Source organism: Lagenorhynchus albirostris, chromosome 10 (genome assembly GCF_949774975.1).
Source record: "Lagenorhynchus albirostris chromosome 10, mLagAlb1.1, whole genome shotgun sequence".
Lineage (NCBI taxonomy): Eukaryota > Metazoa > Chordata > Mammalia > Artiodactyla > Delphinidae > Lagenorhynchus > Lagenorhynchus albirostris.
The window spans coordinates 42,734,626-42,756,826 of NC_083104.1; the positions used below are offsets into that span (position 1 = coordinate 42,734,626).

The 22,201-nt window shown below is 49.5% G+C and overlaps 1 protein-coding gene across 8 annotated transcripts in view; it reads right to left on the reverse strand.

Moving 5' to 3' along the window:
• SCN5A (sodium voltage-gated channel alpha subunit 5) overlaps nucleotides 1–22,201 on the reverse strand; it is an 86,030-nt gene that overhangs the window by 25,025 nt on the left and 38,804 nt on the right. For 4 of the 8 annotated variants that reach the window (XM_060164059.1, XM_060164053.1, XM_060164055.1 and 1 more), the window contains exons 14-19: nucleotides 17,324–17,497; nucleotides 15,680–16,036; nucleotides 10,797–11,237; nucleotides 9,189–9,350; nucleotides 6,408–6,528; nucleotides 5,339–5,493 (exon numbers count right to left, since the gene is read on the reverse strand). In XM_060164059.1, coding sequence (XP_060020042.1) covers nucleotides 5,339–5,493; nucleotides 6,408–6,528; nucleotides 9,189–9,350; nucleotides 10,797–11,237; nucleotides 15,680–16,036; nucleotides 17,324–17,497 — 1,410 coding nt within the window. The remainder of the gene's footprint in view (nucleotides 1–5,338; nucleotides 5,494–6,407; nucleotides 6,529–9,188; nucleotides 9,351–10,796; nucleotides 11,238–15,679; nucleotides 16,037–17,323; nucleotides 17,498–22,201) is intronic. The other 4 variants (XM_060164054.1, XM_060164056.1, XM_060164057.1 and 1 more) reach the window with 2 other exon arrangements.

Genomic DNA, 22,201 nt, shown 5'->3' on the forward strand with positions numbered 1-22,201 from the left:
ATATAAAATAGATAATCAACAAGGGCCTATTGTATAGCACAGGGAACTCTACTCAATATTCTGTAATAACCTATATGGGAAAAGAATCTGAAGAAGAATAGATATATGTATATTTATAACTGAATCACTTTGCTGTACATCTGAAATGAACACAACATTGTAAATCAACTATACTCCAATGTAGCATAAAAATTTAATTAAAAAAAGACTATAGGGACTTCCCTGGTGGTCCAGTGGGTAAGACTCTGTGCTCCCAACGCAGGGGGCCTGGGTTGGATCCCTGGTCCAGGAACTAGATCCTGAATGCATACCATAACTAAGAGTCTGCATGTTGCAACTAAGAGTCCATGTGCTGCATCTGAGAAGTCTGCGTGCCGCAACTAAAGATCCCACATGCCACAACAAAGATCCTGCGTGCCACACCTAAGATCCGGTGCAGCAAAAAATAAAGAATGAATGAATGAATAAATAAATAAAAATTTTTAGTGTATAAAAAAATACTACAAAAAATTTTTAAATGAGGTACATATGAAAAAAAATGAAAAGAAAAAAGCAAAAAGAAAGCACTTGCCTATTCCAAGGATAGAAAAAAAATGACCTTCCTTTTCCTTTTCCTTTTTTCCTTCCTTCCTTCCTTCTTTCCTTCCTTCCTCCCTCCCTCCCTTCCTTCCTTCCTTTCTCATTTCATTGTTTTATATTACAATTTTTTAAATCTAATATATTTTGGTTGGAGCAAATATATATTTTAATTTTTTTTTTCAGAGTGACTAGTCAAGTGTCCTAACACTTTATTAAAGAATCCACACAGTAGAAGTCAACACTATCATCTACCACATTTCTATATTTGCTTAAATGTATTTCCAACCTCGGTGTGGTTCTACTACTGTCTTGGTCTATTTCTGAATTAGTGTCATATGAATTTTCCTGGCCATTTTTCATAATATTTAAGACAAACTTAAGCAATGTTTTGTCAAATTCCCTTTAAAATGTTAGAAATTTATTACTGCCTTGAGTTTAATAACTCATCAGCTTTAGGAACTAATACAGTCTTTCTGCCCAAGACGAGAGTATATTTATAGTATGTTTATCCGTTTGTCTTCTTTTACACTCTCCTTAGGCAAGTTTAATAGTTTTCTTCATGTACCTCTTATACATTCCATGTTATATTCATTCCCAATTATTTTATGGCTACAATGCCTGGCATGTAAGGACTATTGGAGAAATGTTACTTGTGACTAAGTGGTTTCTGTTAGTATAAAACAACAGCAACAATTGTTTGTATATTTGTTTTATAACTGGTCATATAATATTTTTAATAGTTTTTAAAATTTTTCTAAGCAATCACTATCTACAAGTAATGATATATTTCTATTATTTTAAACTCATTTTATACTTGAATATATTAACTTAAATTCTTCTGTTTTTCTGATTTTTATACTGTATGTTTAATTTTCTTGATTAATTGCACTGGTTAGTACTTCAAGATTATTATTAAATAATGAAAAACAGCTAAAAGGTAGTTAAATCATCCTTTTCTTATTCCTGACTTTAATAAAAATGTTTCTAGTGCTTTACTACTAATGATGATGGAAAAAGTTAATTTGAAAGTAAGTTTTTCATTAAGTAAAGGAAATATGTTTTATTTCTATTCTTACCAAAGTTTTAAAAATCAGGCATTCATTGAGACAATTATATGGTTTTTCTTTGTCTGACTCATATAAATAGATTTCCTAGTAGGGCATCGTTCTGACTCCTTAGGATATACCTAGCTATGACTCATTTAGTCTTTCAAATATTTTACTGGATCCTATTTGCATGTATTTTAAGAATTTTGTATCACGATTCACTAGTATAGAGTATGAAAACTGGTCTGTGGTTTTACTTCTGGTATACTTAAGGTTTTAAAAATCAGCACTATTTAGCTTTCATAAAAAGAATTTGTAGGTTTTCCATCTGTTTTCATACCCTAGAAGATTTTAAATAGGATTGAAATTATTTTCTTCCTTGAAAATATGAAAGAATCCACTCTTGGAGATGTAAGAGATTAGACCTAGTGGTTTATTTAATTGTTTTAATTTTTGAAGGAATCAGCTTTGGAAATTTTATCAGATTTACTATTTATTTTCTAATTCATTAATTTGTGTTTTTATTTTATTAATTATTCCCTTTATTTAAAAAATTTTTTTTACATTTGTTTATTTATTTATTTATTTTTGGCTGTGTTGGGTCTTCATTGCTGCACGAGGGGTTTTCTCTAGTTGTGGTGAGCTGGGGGCTACTCTTGTGGTGTGCAGGCCTCTCACTGTGGTGGCTTCTCTGTTGCTGAGCACAGGCTCTAGGCACGTGGGCTTCAGTAGTTGTGGCACATGGGCTCAGTAGTTGTGGCTCGGGGGTTCTAGAGCACAGGCTCAGTAGTTGTGGTGCACGGGCTTCGTTGCTCCATGGCATGTGGGATCTTCCTGGACCAGGGCTCGAACCCGTGTCCCTTGCATTGGCAGGCAGTTTCTTAACCACTGCACCACCAGGGAAGTCCCTCCTTTGCTTTCTTTAAGATTAATTTGTTGTTGTATTTCTAATTTCTTGAGTTAATGAATTTATTCTTTCTATTTAATAATGAAAATGGTTAAGTCTATTAATTTTACTCATTACAGCTTTGGCTGCATCCCACATGCAGTATTACTGATACTGTTATTTTCTAGTTTCTTTCCCCCTCTCCCAAGTCGAAGTTTTTTCTATACCTCTATTTTTCCGTTCTTATTTTTCTAGATTTCATGTGGACAAAACTGGTTGAACTGTAATCTTTGATTTATGACACACTGTCATCTTTAGTCCATGAATAGTCTCTATTTATTTGCTTACTTATTAATATAATGAACACCCATGAACCCACCATGAAACTATTTTCTGTTTGATCCAAAGTTTAAGAATAACTTTTACATTTTTAAGGGTTTGTTTTTAATCTTTCTATTTTTGCTACACTTAGCAGTCTTCTTATCTGTAAAACAGTGCCTATTTCACAGGGTTATTATGAGAATTAAATGTATTAATGTTTGTAAAATGTTACAATAGGGCCTGGCACATAGTCAGTGCTATTTAAGTGTTAGCTATTATTTTTATTATGTTAGGTCAAATTTATTAACTATACATATTTTTTACATATCTCATTGTCTTGTTCTTTCTACTTGATTTGTCAAGCACTAATAGAAGTGTGGTAAAATCTCACTGTACTACTGCACTGTTGCCACTTTTTTTCTGATTTTGCTTTGTATAAGTGCTATGAAATCCCAAGCAATATTCATAATAGTTGTATTTTTATTATAGGTTGGACCCTCTTTGTTTTATCTCAATTTTTACCTTGAATTCAACCTGGTTTAACATTAACAAACAAAAACACTCTGATTTTTGTTGTCATTGTTTGCATTTGTCTGCTATATCTTATTTCCTTTTACTATTTCTGAGTCACAGTGTTTCAGATTTGTCATTTGAGAACACATAGCTGAAGATTTTTTTTCTTCAGTCCATTTAGAGTCCTTTTCTTTTAAAAGATGAATTTTATCCAGTTACATTTATTATTAAAACACATGCTTGATCTTGCCTTTGCCATATTGTTTCCTGATTTAATGCTTCCTTGTTCCTTTTTTCCCCCTATCTTTTGCTGTAAAATCTCTGTGTCCTTAAAAATTTTTTCCCTTCAGCAATTTCAAAGTGATACATACTCTGCTTTCTGTTAAACAAGTTTATAACTTTAAATAACACACTCTGACTTCTTTTTCTCTGTATATCATTGATGTGTTTTTTTTTTTTTTTTTTTTTACAGTGCTTGGCTCTCTACCCTGATGAGATTCACCATTCGCTTGCCAAAACTCCTCCTCACTTATGCTAGGCTGAGCTTTTCCTCCACAGCCCAGACTAAATGGCTCTGGCTGCCCTTGTTTGTGGCTGTTTAAAAACAAAACTCGTTAACATATTGTCAAATCCTCCTTCTCTGAAGCCTACAGAGATTTGGCTCTAGCTGCTGATGGTAAAACAGCATGTAGCCTGCAAGCCATGGCTCCAGGCCCACTCTGGAACAGGGGCAGGGCAGTACAGGGTGGGATGGGAGGCCCAGAGGTTTAGAAGTGATAGCTGCAATGTCTCCCCATGGCCTGCCCCGACAGGAGGCAGCATGTGCTGGAGGCAAACAGCCTGGGATCAGAGCGGCCCCCTCCCTCTCTATAGTCTAAAGCATTCCTTGTTAGTTGCTCACCCATGGGGTTCTAAACTCCTCAACAATATCAGGTGCTTGCTCCCTCTGGGCTAGGAAAGTTTCTGTTTGTTCTGATCACCCTTCTCTCTGCCCACCAGCACCTTTCACAACCCTCTCCAGGGCTGTTCCATCTCCTAGAAGGGCTCTGAGAGATGAATAAGGTACTTGGGAACCAGATAGGGCATCCCTGGAGTGCCTCACTGCTCCTCCCGGCCTCACCAAACCTCCCTATTTTCCATAGTCCAGTTCCATCTGCTTCCTCCAGGAAGTCCTCCTGATTGCTCCAGTTCCCCCTGACCTCCCATCACCCTGAGTCATCTACTCCATTCTTACTCAACTCTCTCTCGAACTGATATCTGACTATCTCAAACCTGCTGAATCTGATTTCTCCAACTAGACTGGGAGCCCCTGAGGCCAGAGCCAGAGTCTCTTCCTCCTATTGCTCCTCCACGGCTCACAGGACCAGTAGATACAAGGAGAGCTTAGTAAAGATCTATTGAACAAATGGAAAGTCAAGACAAAGGACTCGGAATCTGACTCTCTTGGCTCAAATGCCACATCTGCTGCTTGTAAGTGGTGGGGCTTTGGGTGAGTTACTTAATGTTTCTACAAAGGGTTGCTATGGGGATTAAATGTGATAATGCGTGAACTACATAGCTTGGCCTCTAGCCCTAGAAGACATGGAATGAGTGGAGCTACCAGTGTAATATCAGCCTGCATTGTTAATTGCATTGAACCAGTCTGATGGAGTGTCTGACGCTGTGTGCACGTGGGTGTGTCACCAGGGCTTGGGTGTAGGTGACTGGGGACCTGCGACCTATGCCAGCTGTGCACTGTGATCTGGGCAAATCACTTCCCTTTGTGGAACAAGGAGGCCTGGAGAGATGACCTCTGTGAGCCCTTTCTGCTCTGACCTCCATATGTGCTGTGCGTGTTGACAGTTTATGAGTTGGTCCTGATCTGAGGCCCTGGGGGAATGCATTTTCAACAGAGGCTCCGCCCCAGTTTCTGACCTGGTTTTCCAGCTGGAGATCTCCTTTCTCTACCTCCCCTCCTCCTCCATACCTCCCTGCCCAATCCCCAGGAGGGTACCAGCGCTCCACTGCTGAGCAGGATCATGAAGATGATGAACGTCTCGAACCAGCTGTGCTCCACAATGCGGTAGCAGGTCTTGCGCAGCCTCCACCAGACCTTCCCTGGGGCCTGCGTGGTGTCCACGGTGCAGCAGGGACAGCGCTGGACACAGCCTTTGGGGGAGGGAGAGGAGTCAGACCCAGTCCAGGGCCTGCAAATGCCCACATCTGATGGCAGAAAGTTGAATGGTTGAAAGAATGACTGAAAGAGGTTACAATGATGGGTAATGAACTGGGTAACATGGTGGGTGGGGCCATGGCAGGGGGTGGGTGGCAGGGAGGGGTGACTTTGAGTGCCGCCCTCAGGAGCCCACACTCAGCAGGTACCCTGTGGATAAGCTGGATGGACTAGGCAACCAGTAAGTAGATGAAGGGCCTGGCAGTTCTGGGCAGGGGCAAGGCTGGGGTTGGGATGAGCTCCAGCTTGCCCTGTGCTCATCTAGGAAACTCTCCCCCTGGGGGAATGTACCAGAACCCCCCTGGGGTGCTGTGTCCCTGGTCTTTCTCCATGTTTGCAGTTTCTGAGCCTTAGGAAGGGCAGACTCCTCACTGATAGCCCCAAATGATGTGCCACATGGAGGGCAAACCCTCATCTTATCCCCAGCGGCCCTCCGAATATACCATGGATTCATAAAAGCTCTAGATGCCAATCACCAGCACAGCCACATGCCACACCCACCTTGAATATTTACAGAGGGCCTATTATATACCAGGTGCCGTGCCAGGGCCTGAGGGAACAGGGGGAATTAGATCCAGTCCTTGCCGCTGTGGAGACACCTGGTCATGCTACCGTCCCACACACGCAGCCGACCCACAGCGGCCCAGCCCAGCACGTCACGGGCACACTTGCCATGACTCATGTCACAGGCAGGTGGAGGGGCCCCCAGGGTCTCGAAGAATGGGGGAAAATTGGCAGGCACCCAGGTCAGAGTGGGGTGCGACATGGCCCTCTACCCCCAGGAGCTGCAGGTCCTCCTGCCCCGGTGGGCAGGGCTGAGGCTGGGCCAGAGGCCCATCCAGGGCAGTACCTTTAGTGAAGCAGTCCTCTGGATCCTTGACGTCCTCTCCGAGGTCGGGGATCTGCTCCAGGAGGTCAACAGTGTTGGTCATGTCTGCTGTGCTCCCCTCAGAGTAACTGTTCTCATGTGTCTGTGGGCAGGACCGTGGGGTAGGGTGGGTGAGGGCATGAGTGTGGGCTGTGTAGCAGCCTCCAGCCTCAGGCCCAGAGTCTGGGGGAGCCTGGGGCTCCCAGAGTGGAGGTGCCCAGACTATCCTCCATTGCACACCTGGGGAATCTGAGCCCGGGTGGATGGGAACCTCCCATGAAGGTCACCTAGCCTGGACCTTAGGGCTCCTGAGTTTGTGATTCTGGTCTACTGGTGTCTAGGGCAGGGTACAGGGGGTCGGGGAAGGGTTCTGGGAAAACCCTGGGAATGGGGAAGGCATCCAGGTAGAAGTAAAACAGACATGGGGTGCAACAGGGACACACACTGGGACACGGACACAGAGTGGCAGCTCGGCACACACAGAGGAAACAGGCATGCCACACCCAGAACAGAGTCAGAGCCAGGATCATGGGCACACACAGGTACCAGGTCAGACATGCAAAGGACAGGCCAGCAACCCAGCCCACATTTCTCACTCAATTCATGTGGGTGCTGGTGTGATGCAGAGCCTGGAACAAGAGCAAGAAGGTGCTGGAAGCTTTCCTGCCCGGCTGTGCAGGGTTCTGCTGCCCTGATCCCACATAACTTGATTATAGAGAGGTGTGTGCAGGTGCCCTTATGAGTGTCTGTGTGTGTCACATGTGGGGTGCCAGTGTATAGGGGTGTTGTAGTTCTGCCCACTTCCCCTCTTTGGGCCAGTGCACCCATCTCCAGCTGCCATGAATACTGTTTAGCCAGCCCCTTCTCCAGAAAAGTGTCTTTAGCCAGGGACCTGCAATCCCTGGAAATGGCTTGGTGGTTACATCGAAGCCAGGGGTGGGTGACGCCTAGTGACTGACTGATACGGAGGACACCAAGCTGAGGCTGGAATCCAGCCAGCATGCCATCTGGAGCTGCTTCTTTTGCCTCATCCTGCTTCTCTCACTTCCTTATGGGTCTCTCCTGAGGGCACTCCCTCAACGAAACATCAGCACAGGAAGCCAGGCTCCAGCTCTGCTTCTAGGAGCCCACCTTAATGATAAGTATGGTGGGGAAGGGGGATCTGTAAAGGAAGGGCAGCCTTCATTTGCTTCAGATCACGTCTACATTCCCCAGCGCAACTGGCCAGCCTCATGCCACTCGAGTTCCACTCCACTTAGGGGCGAGCTGGTTTGAGCTCTTGGGCAGCCTCTGCTCTCAAAGTTGCCTTCTTTTCCCTTCCTTCCACTACTCACTCCACCGCTGTCTCAAAGTCCTCTTTAACCTTGAGGTTTGCGATAAGGAAGGGCTGGATCCTGGTGAGAATGCAGAGTGCTCCTGGGTGCAGGGTGTTCTCCCGTGGCTTTGAGGGTCATGTCCTTCTCCCAGCTTCGTTGAGCGGCACTGAGCTGGGAGAGGCACAGTCAGAGGTCTTCATGCAGCTTTTCTTTTCAGACACTGGAGCTGTCACGTGGGAGGACAAGTTCTCAGAATCCCGCTGCAGATGGGATGAGGTGTCCTTCGCCCAGGAAAGCCCCAGCCCACCTCGTTCTCCCTCGTTCCCACCGTGACCTGATTTGAAGAGGTGATGAAGTTACAAAACTCGTTCAAAGGTCAACGTTCTAGTACAGGAGCCTCTTCTGTCCGTGACCTGCTCCTCCTATGTCTTCCTGTTCCCACAAGACTTGGTGTGTCAGACTCTCCAGGGGGAGAAGTGTGACCTGTACAGTCAGGATGATGATTCCACCAGGCCCTCGTGCTTACAAACTGGCCACGATCACAAAGCCTCCAATGGGCCCATCTCACATAAGGAACAAGGCAAAGGAGAAATATCCTGTTGGAGCAAGTCACAGCTGCCGGGATGAGGACCGAGGTCAGGCAGCAGTTCAAGGGCCCCTGAGTGCTGTCTCTGAACATATGACCTCCATCTTCCTTGGTGCTTGGCAGAGCCGAGGTGGGGTGTAGTCAGCTGTGCCACAGTCCAGTTAGCTCAGGGGTTGCAAACTCAAATGTTTACAGGGCCAGGTAGGTGATGGAATGAGGGCAGGCAGGTGGGAACTGGCAAACCGGAGCGCTCCAGCCGGTGTCAAGGAGGCGGCGGTTACCACTCGTCTCCAGCAGGGCGGCTCTTCTTGCAACTTTTGTTTTTCAAGAGAAACCAGAAATGCAGATGTTTTTACACAAAAGCTTCTGGGTTTTAAATGTTGGTAGCAAATTCAAATTAAAACCCTTTTGTGTCCCAAAGCCCTCCAGCAGGCCTTGTGTTTGCTGCCTCTGCTTTTCTCCAGGTGAGAAGCAGCTGGTGGCTTGTGTGCCAAGAACTTGTTCTCGGAGCTCCCACAGCCCCCTGGGATGGGCTGATTCACAGGACAAACATGTGCCGACAGGACCAAAGCACAGGAACCGAGTGAGGAGGGGGTGAACAAGCAGAAGTTTGGGGTTAGTCCTGCATCGTGGTCCTGAGCGGCTGCTTCCAGAATTTCCTCATGGCTCTGGTCCCCAAGCCGTGTCTCCCCTAACAGGACAGGGCTGCCCATGCCCCGCTCCGCAGACGGGTCTCCCACACTGGCTGTGACAATGGCTGTGGTTCCCAGCAGCAAATGCAGGCCTGTGCCCAGGGACTCTCATGGCCTCTAGTCCCAGCAGCAGTGCCCCACCGGCTTCAGGGACAAAGGTGTGCATTACCTCACTGCACCCTGGGGCTGGGGCCTCTGTTCTCTGCTGCTGCCGCAAGTCTGCCTGAGCTGCACTGGCCTTGGCCCCAGAGGAGGTGGTCTCTGACACCTGGCTCCAGGACCTGGGCTCCGGGAGGGCCTCTGGGCTGCCAGACATAGGCTGGGATTCCTGCTGAAGAGACCCCCCCAGCCCATGAGCTACCAGGTCGGAGTATTTCTAGGACTCTGGCTCTGCTTCAGGCCCTGCCCATGCAGCGGGGCACTGCCTCCTGCCCTCTTCATGAGGTCTCATCTCACTGAAGACCCCTCCCTCGGCCATCCTGAGGCTGAAGGAGGCTCCTGATAGGTTCGGGCAAAGGGCCTAAGGCTAGACAAATCTCCCTCTCCTCCCACTCCTTGAAGGGTACAGCTGGGCTATGATGCCCAGCTCCCAGATGCTGGCAACTCTACTTAGGAAGGACATGCTGACTTTTCCCAGGAGTTCCCATGGCACCCCAGCTTGCTTGCGTGCCCGCACGTGTGAGCACGCGTGCACACACACACACACACACACACACACACACACACACACACACACTGGCCCCAGGGAGCCAGGGCCAAAAGGCTCAAGAGAAGGAAAGGAGGAGGAAAAGGAGGGGCAGGCGGAATTCCACTCCTGTGCTGGGAACGTCCTGGAGCTAATTGGACGCTGTGGTCCTGGCAACGCCAACGCTCCCCCTCCCCCACCCGACGCTGTGGCTGTGCTGCAGCCCGACTGAAAGGGCAGAAGCTGGCCTCTGGGACCACAGGGAGGCAGGAGGATGTGGAATCAAGCCTGGAGCCTCAGATCAAATTCCATGCAAGGGAACAGCTGCTCTTCTCAGCCAGACCCACCCAGTGCAGGCCCTGAGGAAGCGGCCAGGATGGGCCCAATGAAACAGAGAGAACCAGTCCTCGCTGTTTGACCTGAGACCTATAGGGAGAAGCCATCTAAGCCTAGCTCAGGCCATGAGAAAACTGAGGGAGCTGGGGTGGCGGTGAGGGGTACCATTCCGTTTGTCCAGACTCTAGTCCTAAGTGTTAAAAATAACAGGTTGGGAGATAAGATAGTGCTGTCTCTGACACCTGCCATCTTAGGGATGCTTATTTTTAAATCTCAGAATTAGCCCTGGGCCTGGGAGGAGGGGAAGGGGCAGTGGGGAGGTCTGGAGGCCACATTCCTCCCTCACCAAGACATTCCACCTTGTTAGTCCTGGAGGTGACAAGGTCAGGGCAGGGTCTGGGGGCCAAGTGTCCTAGCTCTGTCCTAGACGCATGAGGAACTCCTAGCAAGTCTCTCTCTTCTCTCTCTTGCTGTGCTTCAGTTTCCCTTTCTGTACAATTAGCTGCCCGTGACCAGCCAGGGGATGAATGATGGACAGCAGTCCCTCCCAAGATGCCCTCCTGGGCTGGGCTGGGCTGGGGAGAGAGGGTTGAGAGCTGGTTTCAGCATGCCTCCATGAGGCTGGTTTTTGGGGGATGGCCTGTCTTCTCCCTCCAGGCCACACCTGCTGGGGCAGATGCTCTGAGTGAGGCTGGGTCCCCTGGACAGTAGGTGCTGCACACACGGTGCGGGGCTGGGATGTGGGATGGGGCTCACCTGCTTGCTGGACTCTTCCTCTGTGCTCAGGCTGTTCTCCTCATCCTCCTCTTGGTCATCCATGTCTGACTCGGCCACGGCGATGGGCACACACACGGGCTCCGGATCCCCGGGTGTGCCCTGGCCTGGCCGTTGGCCTTCCTCAAACCGTGTCTCCTTGCGGGCTGGCAGCGCCTTCTCTGTCTCTGAGGGTGGTGGGGGGCTGGAGGTGGTGATGCAGCCGGGCAGCTGGCCCTGGGTGGCGAGGGCTGCAGGCTTCCGAGCCCGCCGCTGCAGAAGCCCACAGCAGAAGTCCCAGGTGGTCTGCTTGAGGAAGCGCAGGCCCCGCTGGATGCGGGCCAGGGCCAGCTGGAGGTTGTTCATCTCCCCGTCCTCGTCAGGGGCTGTGAGGTTGTCTGCACTGAAGGAGCTGAGCAGCAAAGCCAGGAAGAGGTTCAGGACCTGTGGAGATAATGCCGTGTCCTGCGTGCTCAGCCTCGGGGCTATGATGAGCACTGCCAGAGGCAGACAGCTCGAGGCTTAAACCCTGGGCCCTAGGCTCTCATCCTAACCCCCCATACTCCTGAATATAGAGAGTTTGGCTATAAAAGGAAAGACAAATTCTCATCCTGAGGTAGGCGATAGGCCCAGGCTAAGCAGCTGCAGCTGGTCTCCTGCTGATGCTTCAGTTGGGATACCAGCGGGAGCATTGGGCCCTGATTGGGTGCATTCTCATGGATTTCCTGGCCTGACACATGCTCAGAGAAGGTCCTCAGTCTAGGGGAAGGACAAAAGGAGGGAGAAGATGCCAGCTGGAATCCATCTTGGCTGAGAGATGCGTGCCCACACCAGAACCAGATATGGAGATGATTGGCCAGAAAAAAAAAATCCGGAAAACTGGCCCTATTTAAGCAACCTAAGCCCCTCCCTCTGAGCTTGCCTGTGTGCTCTTCCACACATACTTTGTTTTTTCCACACTTACTTTGTTTCTTCCACAGATATTTTGTTTTTTCCACATGTACTTTGCTTCTAATAAATGCTTTTATCTTCTTCACAATCTTCGTCTCTTTGCTGAATTCTTTCTTCAAAGAAGAACTGAGGTCCTCCTTCCAGCGTTTCACTGCCAGAATCAATCCCTCCTCCCAAGGACTCAGATACAGTCTGAATTGAGGGCGTTCAAACCCAGGTTTCTTGGGTATTGGCCCAGGTTCAATGGGAGAACCATGGGTTCATCTGATGTCAAAGCCTGCAGATGGGGCCTTGCTGTCTTGGGAGTAATGGGGGGCAGTGAGGTCAGGGTGAGCACAGGGCTGCTCCCTGGGAAGTGAGATCCAATCTGGGATCAGCAGGGCCCACCCATCCATTCATTCATTCATCCATCACCCATCTGCTCTTGGGGCTTTCCTGGGAAGAGGCCTCTGCATCTGTTGGTGAAGGAGGGGCAGTGATATGTCTCTGAGTTCCCCACTGAAGCTGGGTCACCACTCAAAGATCTGGGGCTCCAGCTGTGGAGCACTCTCCACTCTCCCCAGATCCGACCATGCTTTCCAGGTGAAGGACATGGGAGAATGAGCAGAGAAGAGGGCGATGCCAGGAAAAGAGGCCAGGTGGCAGCCCTTGGGGGCCTGGGCGCCTGTTGGGTCAAGCTACTGAGACAGAGTTGTGTCCAGGCAGTGAGGGGAGCTTGGAGGGTGCTGCGTGCAGGATTAGACACTTGGATAGAGGAGAGGGACCTGGGGCTGAGGCTTCAGAGGTGCCGGAACACACAGTCTTTACTTAAGTTATTTATTAGGGGTTATGGATTTGATGTCCGTCCCTAAGGGGGGTTTGAAAAATCTCTCTGTCTTTGGATGGTTCTGGACTACTGCTTGTTGTTAAACCACCCTGCAAGTGTGAAGTTTTAGCTTTAGTTAAAAAAGAGAACTTTTACCGAGTGACAAGGGACTGGGCTTGGGGAGGGTAGTTGAAGATGGTGGTGGGCTCGTTCCACACAGGGGTCAGACCGGCTCATGAGCATCGCCAGGCCAACAGGACAGAGACACAATCTCCCCACCTTGGGCTCAGGTCTCCCCTCCGCAGCCACTCCCAGAAGGGAGTCCAGTTGAATGGGGGCCCCTATAGCAGGGTGGTGTGTGAAGGTGGACACCCAATCGGAGTCCCTGCTCTGGCTTCTTACAAGCCCCTGAGACATGCTTGTCAGAGAGCTGGGAGTGAGAATTCTGGCGAAAGCAGTGGGCAAGGTTGGAGTGCCAGGCCTCAGAAACGTGCCTTTGCTTTAAACATTAACATTCATGTGGACAGTATGGAAAGGTTAAGGAGTAGGCTCTCCTGTTCTATCTCCACAGAGAGATGATCACTTTTGACACCTGGCAGTCTCTTTTATGTCGTCACTGGAGGGGTGACGCATGTGATGTGATGCAGAGCTGCTGTCTACACTGACCTCTGGCCAGGCTCCCAGCCTCTGTCCACACTGGCCCAGGCCTGGCCTGCCTCAGCTCCTGGTAGCCCACCCTGGGTTCACATCCCCTGACCTCCAGGCATCTGGGGCCAGGCTGGGGGCAGGGCAGGGGGTGCCTGGGCAGCCTTGTCCACCCACAGAAGATGCTAGGGCCTCCCCTGCCGCCGGCTTCAGAAGTTCGGCTGCTTCCAGTGCTTTCCCTGTCAATCACACTGCTGCTCCCCAGCCCCTGCCTGATGATCACTTCCCATTTCAATGACAATCTTGCTTCCACCCACGCCCCGAAGCAGCCCAATTCCTGAGGCAGCCAGGGAGGGGGCCGCGTGGGCTGCGTTAGCTTCCCTCCTCCAGCAGCCTCTAATCTTCTCATCCCCAGGCAGATCTACTCGGAAGTCGGAAGTCGCAGGCTGTGTGTGCGTGAGGGCAGCTCAGCCTGGCCCTGGGCTGAAAGCTCTGTGTACTCGCATCCTCCTTGGAACACACAGAGTCTGGCAGTCCCAGAGCTGTGCCAGGGGCTGAGTGAGGGGCTCCCTGAGGGGCGGCAGGTTTGAGGGGATGGGAGGGGGGTTGCAGGGCCCGCCAAAGAGCTGGGTTCCACTGGCACTGTGCACTCTGCTTCCTCTCTGGGCTCCACCCATGGAGGCTGAGGAAGACCGACCCCGACTTGGCCTGGTTAAGTCACAGGGGAGGAGAAAGCAGGCAGGTCTGGAGAAGGGCTCTGGAATCTGCAGCCCACAGTACTCACATCACCTAAAATCCCTCTATGAGCCGCTGTGAGCCTGAGCTGCCCACACCATGGGCAGTGGTAGCCAGACACTGCAGGTGTGACGTTGGAGCGTGTGTGGTCCCCCTGTGTACCCAGGAAGGTGGCTGCATGTCCACAGTGGACACTGATCTCTCCCTGAACAACTGACCCCTCTCAAACTTGCCTCTTCCAAAGGCTCCTTCTCTGGCATTTAGATTTTGATCTCTCTCAACTCCAGAATTGCCCACATTGTAAAGACACAAGGCAAGATGCACTTTCCCTGGGACAGACAGGTGGCCATGGGAGCAAAGACCTGGGCTTCTCATTACAGGACAGCAGGGACTCTCACCACAGCTATTCAGGATGACATACAAGGTTCTCTCGGGCCCCACCTCACCTGGACCACCACTACCTGCCTGAGCCTGTGCTTTGCTTACCTTGCTTCTTCCCTCTCTAGCATCACCTGTCAATCAGGTCAGCGGGAAACCCCCTCCACCAGGAAGCCTTCCTTGATTTCCCCAGCTGAAGGGGCTCAGCACCCATGGGCTCCCTCTTAATGGCTCTGACCATTCTGACCAGCTTGAGAGTTATCTCAGGCCTGTTTGAACTCTCCACCTCCTCACTCTCTCAAGGTGGTGAGCAATGTCAGAGCCACATTCACCTCTGTATGCCCAATAGCATTTGGCACAATATTCTGCATGCAATGGGAGCTCAACAAATGTTTGTTAAGCTGAATTGAACCAGGTGATAAATCACTGACAGTGAATAACTAATAAAACAATGAGTAGATGAGAAAATAATTAATTAATGGATATAAAATGAATACATAATGAATAAATAGGTAAATAGATGGGTAAATGGAAGAATGAGGAAATGAGTGATGTGCATGAATGGATAGCTAAATGAGTGAGTGAGTAGATAGCTGGATGGATAAATGAGTAGATGGATGGGACTGATGAATAAGAGAATAGATGAGTGGGTTGACAGATGGATGTAGAGGTGGATGAATCAATAGAGGGATAGATGAGTGAGTGGAAAGATGGGTGATGGATGAATGAATGGATGGATAGGTGGGTGAATGAATGGATGGGTAGATAGATGGGCAAATGGATGGATGAACAGGTGTGCACATGTGTGTGTGAATGGGGGTTGATGGATGGATGGTTGATGGATAGATGAATGGATGCGTAAGTGAATGAGTAGATGGACGTTGATGGATGAATGACTGGGTGAGTGAGTGCATAAATGGGTAGGGAGATTGGTAACTGAGTAGGCAGATCGATGAAAAGGTGGACAGGTGGATAGGTGAGTTGGTGGGTGGGTTATTGATGAGTGGATCGATGGCTGGATAAGTAGATGTATGAATGAGTAGAGAGATGAAAAAGTGAATGGGTAAGTAATAGATGGATTGATGATACATGGATGGATGGGTAAGTGGGTGCACAGATGGGTGAATGAATGAACGGGTGAGTAAATAGATGGAATGATGGGTAAATGAGTAGATGGATGGATGGGTAAATCGATGGATGGATGAGAGATTGATGGGTGGATGGATTGTTTGATAGATGGCTGAGTGAGGGAGTGGATGGATGGAAGGAAGGGTAAGTGAATGGACAGATGGATGACTGGGTGGGCGGGTAGCTGGGTAGATGAATGGATGGGTAGGTGAGTGAGTGTGTGTGAGGCCACCGGCCAACTTACCACGAGATTGCCAATGACCATAACAAGCAAGAAGACCAGCAGGCACAGCGACTGCCCAGACACCTCCATGCAGTCCCACATGGTCTCGATCCACTCGCCACAGAGGATGCGGAAGATGATGAGGAAGGCATGGAAGAAGTCCATCATGTGCCAGCGGGGCAGCACACCTGGGTCGCTGATGCGGTGCCTCAGCTCTGAGTAGTTCTTGCCAAAGAGCTGCATGCCCACCACAGCGAAGATGAACACGATGATGGCCAGCACCAGCGTCAGGTTGCCCAGTGCCCCCACTGAGTTCCCGATGATCTTGATGAGTGTGTTCAGGGTGGGCCAGGACTTCGCCAGCTTGAAGACCCGAAGCTGGGGAGGGAGGGGTCCTTGTGAGGGGCTCTGGCTCCCACTGCCCATAGACACCCTCACCCCTGACAGCTCCTGCCTGAGAACCCAGGGCACCCTTAAAGGTCACCGACACCTGTTTCTCCTCGTTTGTCCAAGAGCACACACTATTGCTTCTCTCCACAGCCTGAGGGCAGCTTCATCGGGCCCTGCTCTGGGAGTCAGGTCAACAGCTCCAGACTCCTCCCCCCAACCCGCCCCATCTCTCTGTCCCCACACCAGCCTCCTACCCACCTTGGTCTCACTTCCAGGAACCACCCAGTAGATTCCCCATCATGGAATGTCCCTCTTCCAGAACCCTCCTCATCAGGTATCCTTCTGGGCGAGCTCAAACCATCCCTGACTTGCCCAGTCACCTCCATCTTTCCCTCCTCTCAGTCATCACAGAGAAAGGGAGCTGGTGTTTAGCATTTATTGAACACCCACTGTGCCAGGCCTTATGTTTAGGATGGATCAGCTCATTCAGAACTCCAAATAACTACATGAGGGTGGTACTATTATTACCTCATTTGACAGATGAAGAAGCCAACCCTTAGAGGTGGGGTATGGTGTCTAGGTCCCTCGGCTCTTGGCAGTGGAGTCGGAATTAAAACCCACAGCCTAGGCTTTCTATTTTGCCCCCAACAGCCTGCCTACCTAGCCCCAAGTGAAGCCACTTCCTCCAGAAAGCCTTCCCTGACCTACCTCTAGCCCCATGCCTGGACCTCTTAGACATTTTGAACTCAAAGCATGGTCCACAGACGCATAGCTTTGACATCATCCGAGACCTACTGAATCCACATCTGCACTTTAGCAAGATCCCCAGGCAATTTGTGTGCACATTAAAGTTTCAAAAATGCAGATTCCAAAACCAGCAGGTAGAGCCTCAGCAGACTTGGCTCCACCTGTTGCTTGCCATGTGGCTTTGGGAAATCGTTTCATCTCTCTGAGTGTGGAATGGGAATGTAGCAATACTAGCTCCTCTCCTGGGATCCTATGAGGACTAAAGGGGGCACGGTGAATCACAAAGGGCTTTGCAAATCGTCAGGATGGATGGGCACCCCAACTGCCCCTCTGGAGGGAGGGCTATCTCCCTCTGTCTTGCCCACCTCTGTGTCCCCCACATCACCAGCCCTGGGGTACCTAGCAAACAGCTGTTGGGTAAGGCATGAAAGATCACAGTAGGGGTGATTGAGTGGTGACCTCGGAGGGGGTGTGGCTCAGTACCCCAGGCCCCCACCCACTCGCCCCCTGCCGGGCCCAGCCGTGTACCAGGCGGAAGGAGCGAAGCACCGACAAGTTGCCCATGCGGGACAGGCCCAGCTCCATGAGGCTGAGGATGACGATGATGCTGTCGAAGATGTTCCAGCCCTGCTGGAAGTAGTAGTAGGGGTCCAGGGCGATGATCTTGAAGGTCATCTCTGCTGTGAAGATCCCTGTGAAGACCTGGGAAGCAGCGGGAATCAGGGGTTCCCGACGTTTAGGCTGGAAAAAGCCTCTGGCAGCAGGGGCTCCCTGCCTCCTGACTCTTGCTCCTGTAGGGTCCCCCTTCTGGGCTGCCAGCTCTGACTGCGCCCAGAATCCCAGTGGGTGCCTGCTCAGCCACGGCCCGGTCCCTTGGGGACACCTCCAGCCTGATGCCTCCAGCCAACTCTGCTGTTCCAGGCATGACCCACCAGCCTGGGCCTCAGAAACAGCCGGGCCCACTGCAGGCTCTGCAGGGACTCACAGCTCTGGGAGGCACCTGGGATCAGGGGAAGCTGGGGTGGGCCTTGACACCACAACTCTAGACCCCTTCCAGCCCGTGTGGCCACAGGAAGTTTCACACATGCCAAATACACACATTCCCACAAACACGCTTTCATGGCTCGTGGCTTTTGCCCATGCTGTTCCCACTTCCTCCCTGTCCACATGCTGACTCTTCTCACTGTGATAAGAACCAGCCACCATCTCTTGAGGCTTGACTATGTACCAAGAGCTGGGCTAGAATGCTTTGCATACATTGTTTCTTTTAATCTGTCCAACAACCCGACGAGAAAGGTATCATTAACCCCATTTTCCAGGTACAGAAACTGAGGCACCGAGAGGTTAAGTAACATGCCTGGGGTCAAGTAGCTCATAAATCTGAGAACCAGGAGATGAACTCAGTGCAGTCCTTCAAGATTTAGAGCAACCACTCTCCCTTCTAGAAACGATCCTGAGGTGGGCAGGGGCTGGGCTTCACCTGGTTCACTGACTCATGAGTCCCTGAGCAGCCCAGCTTCAGAAGGCAGAGACTCAAGGTTAAGGAGTCCATCGTGTGATGGGCCAGGCAGCCCCGACCATGGCCTACGGCTCTGAGCTGTGTCAACTGCTATGGCAGGAGGGTGCATGGCTCTGGGAGGAGGGGATATCCCCTGAGGGTGTGGCTAGCAGGAAGTTGGTGCCTGTATATCAGGCCTTCCTGGAGCCAGGTGGGGTAGTGGGTGGGGTTATCCTGAGAGTGGTGAGGAGGCTCTGCGGTCTTCTGCAGGGGAGGCCTGAGGTCCGTGGGCCTCAGTAGCTGTGGAGGTCAGAAGCAGAGGCATGGTTGAGGCATCTCACTGAGGTCAGCACTCAGGAGTGGGGGTTACCTTGTCCTTGGCACCTGCCCTCAGGAGACTCTGTGCTGGAAGGAGAGAAGGAGAGGCATCTGCACCTGTTGGTGGCCCCAGCGCCAGCCCTTTCCCTTCTCCGGAAATGAGGCCCTGTAGCAGTGGGCTGGGGGGCAGGGGATTGCTGTTGGCCCAGGGAGGGCACTAGGATGGCAGGTGGGTGGGCACCTCTGCACTACCATACAGGGCACCACCCATCAGCCCAGCCCATGTGACTTCAGTGGTCCCTTTAGTGCTTGTGCCCAGAGAGAACTGTCCTTCCACCAGCTGGGGTCTTAGGGAAGGGAGAGCCCCCGAAATCCTCCAGCCTCTGCTCAAATTCCTAGGCTGCCCTCACATGTGAAGAGGCATCCTTGGGTTCTGCCGCTTTCCCTGCCCCCATAACTTTTCCATCTCTCTGACCCCATCTCCCACTACTCTTCCAGCCACGCTTGCCTCCTTGCCATCACCTCCTCAGGGCCTCTGTACCTGCTGCTCCCTTTCCCTGGATCCTCCCCTCCCCAATCCACAGGACTCACTCCCTTCAGGTCTCTGCTTAAAAGCCACCTAATCAACTCAACAAAACTTCTCAACACTTAAAATCGGGGCCCCGCCCACGATGGTGCTTATCCTCTTCCTTGCTTTATTTATTTATTTTTATTTTATTATTATTTTTTTCCTTGCTTTATTTTTTGTTCCCTCATATGCCACCCTGACATACTGTACGGTAGTTATGTGTTTGTATATTGAGTCTCCTCTGGCTAGACTGTAAACTCCACAGTAGGAGGGACCTTTCCTGTCTTACTGTACCTGGAACAGTGCCCAGCCTACAGGCGGGCCATCAATATTGGCTGAATAAGCATGCAAGTGGTTGGGCCTTAGACCTCCTGCAGCGCCCAGCTCCATGTCCCTGTCTTCCTGAGGCCTTCCCTACTCAGCAACGGCCCTCACCCAGCTGCATTCCCTGCGTCGGGCTTTGCTGAGAGCTCCTAAGGGTGGGGCTTGGATTTGCCCTTCCTTGGCCCCAGCCCTCTGGTCTCCCCGGCCACTGCCTGAGGATGCCAGGGTGAGTGAGTGTGTGCTTAAGACCCACGAGTGCTAATACGCATGTCTCGGTAAAGGAGCTCAGGAAAGACCCCCCACCTCACTTTGCCCAGGTTCGCAGCTGTTCTGGCAGCAAAACAACAGATACAAGGTGGTGTTGGAAGTCAGCAAGAAAAAGACAGCAGAGGGAGGCTCTTGGGGATTGCCTTTGGGGAGGTGATGAGCAGAAGAACCAACAGCATCACCTGGAAGGTCTTCAGAAATGCAGAATCTTGAAGGCCCCAGACCTGCTGAATCTGAATCTGCATTGTGACCAGACTCACAGGTGATTTGAAGTTTGAGAAGTGCTATTTTTGAGCAATGGTTCTTAAACTTGGTGCGCTTTGAACCCCCTAAGGAATTTTAAAAGTATTGATGCCTGGGTCCCACTTCCACAGATTCGAGTTAAGTTGGACTGGAGTACCCAAGTAGCGAGAGTTTTATCAACTTCCCAGGTGATTCTAATGTGCAGCTAAGCTTGAGAACCACTGCTTTAGAAGTACATGAATTTTGGTGTGACTCCTTTCAAAGGATCACCACTGGCATTGTAAGGACATGAGATCAAAGCCGGATGGTTTAAGATGTGCAGACAACGGCAGCCAGACCCGAGTTCCAAAGCAGGGTCTGCCACAGTGGGATCTTGGGCCAGTTTCCCCATCTCTCTGAGCCTTGAGTGTTCCCATATGTAAAATGGGGATAATAATAACACCATAGATGGTGTCTAAGAGTTAGAGCTAATGGATGTCGAGTGGATACTGCCTAAGAGAGGGCGGTTGTTGTTCTCATTGGCCTCATTTATTATAGCTGCTGAAAACTCCAGGCCCAGGCAGGGGCTTCAGATACAAACGGCTCTGCATGATTTATAGGCTCACTGGGATCTAGCAGGCAGGCTGTGAGTGTGGGCACCCACCTCCCCCGACTCCTGGCAGGTGGCACACGGAGTCATCAGTGCTAATGGTGGCTTCCCAGAAAGTGGGAGGACTTTTGAGAAACCCCAAACTCTCCTGACTTTGGCTAATGTCTTTAATGGGATCATCCTGTACACACTGTCAACTTGCTTTTGAAATGTAACACCTTGTGAACATCCTTCCATGCCATTTAAACATCACTTACAGCATTATTTTCTTTTTCCTTTAAAAAAAAAATAGTTGTGGGATATTCCACGGTACAGATGTGCCGTAAGTAGTTTAACCATTTCTTTGTGATGGGCATTCTTTTGTCCCTATTACAAACATTGCCAGGACTTCCCTGGTGGTCCAGTGGTTAAGAATCCTCCTTCCAATGCAGGGGACGCAGGTTTGATCCCTGATTGGGGTACTAAGATCCCACATGCCTCGGGGCAACTAAGCCCGCACACCACAACTACTGAGCCTGCGTGCTGCAACGAAGAGCCCTCGCGCCAAAACGAAAGATCCTGCATGCCTCAGCTAAGACCCCGCATGCCGCAACTAAGATCTGATGAAGCCAAATAAATAAATTTTAAAAAACCATTGCCATAATAGATATCCTTTCACATACATATTTTAAAACAACTTGCTCAATTATTTTCTTGGTATAAATTTCTGGAAATGGAATTGCATAGCCAACAAGCATTTTTAGAGATTCTGACACATAACTGCTAAAAGATCCTCAGAAAAAAAAAAAAAAAAAAAAAGATCCTCAGAGATCGGTTTTAACCAAATCCATGAACCACATGGGATAACTGTTTCCCTCATAAAAATGTTAATTCCTGTCCCACTAACCTTTCCAATCCAATAGGACAAAAGCCATCTTTTACTGTTGCCTTGTTGGATATTTCTTTGATTTTTGTATTTCTCCTTTTGTGAAATTGCCTGTTCATATCCTTTACTTGTTTTCCTATTAGGGTGTTTGCCTTTTTTTGTTGTTGTTTATATATATACTTTATATATTAAGGGTATTATCCCTTTACCTACTGTGTGCATTGCAATTTTCTTGGTTTGTCATTTATCTTTGTCGTTGTACTTTCTAAAAATTATAAAATATTTTAAGCATATAAACAAGTATAGAATAATATAATGCGTCCTTTGTACCCACTACCAAACTCTACCAAATATTAACATTTTGCCATATTTGCTGCAAATCTTGTTTCATTTCTCCCTCAAAATAATAGCAAAGACTTAAATAGCATTTACTATATGCCAGGTACTGTACTAGTGCTTTACATATATTGAATCACTTAATCCTCACAATAACTCTATGAGATATTATTGTTATCCCCATTTTACAGATAGGGAAACTGAGATACAGAGAAGTTAAAGTCACTGGCCCACATGATGGAACCTGACATGAACCTAAACAGTTGGCTTCTTCTGCATAGTCTTGATCACCACCTGCCATCGCAGGTAAAACCCATAGAACTACATTCACTCCAAGGTAATCACCATCCTGAATTTGATGTTTATCATTCCCATGCATGTTTTTACAGTTTTAATGC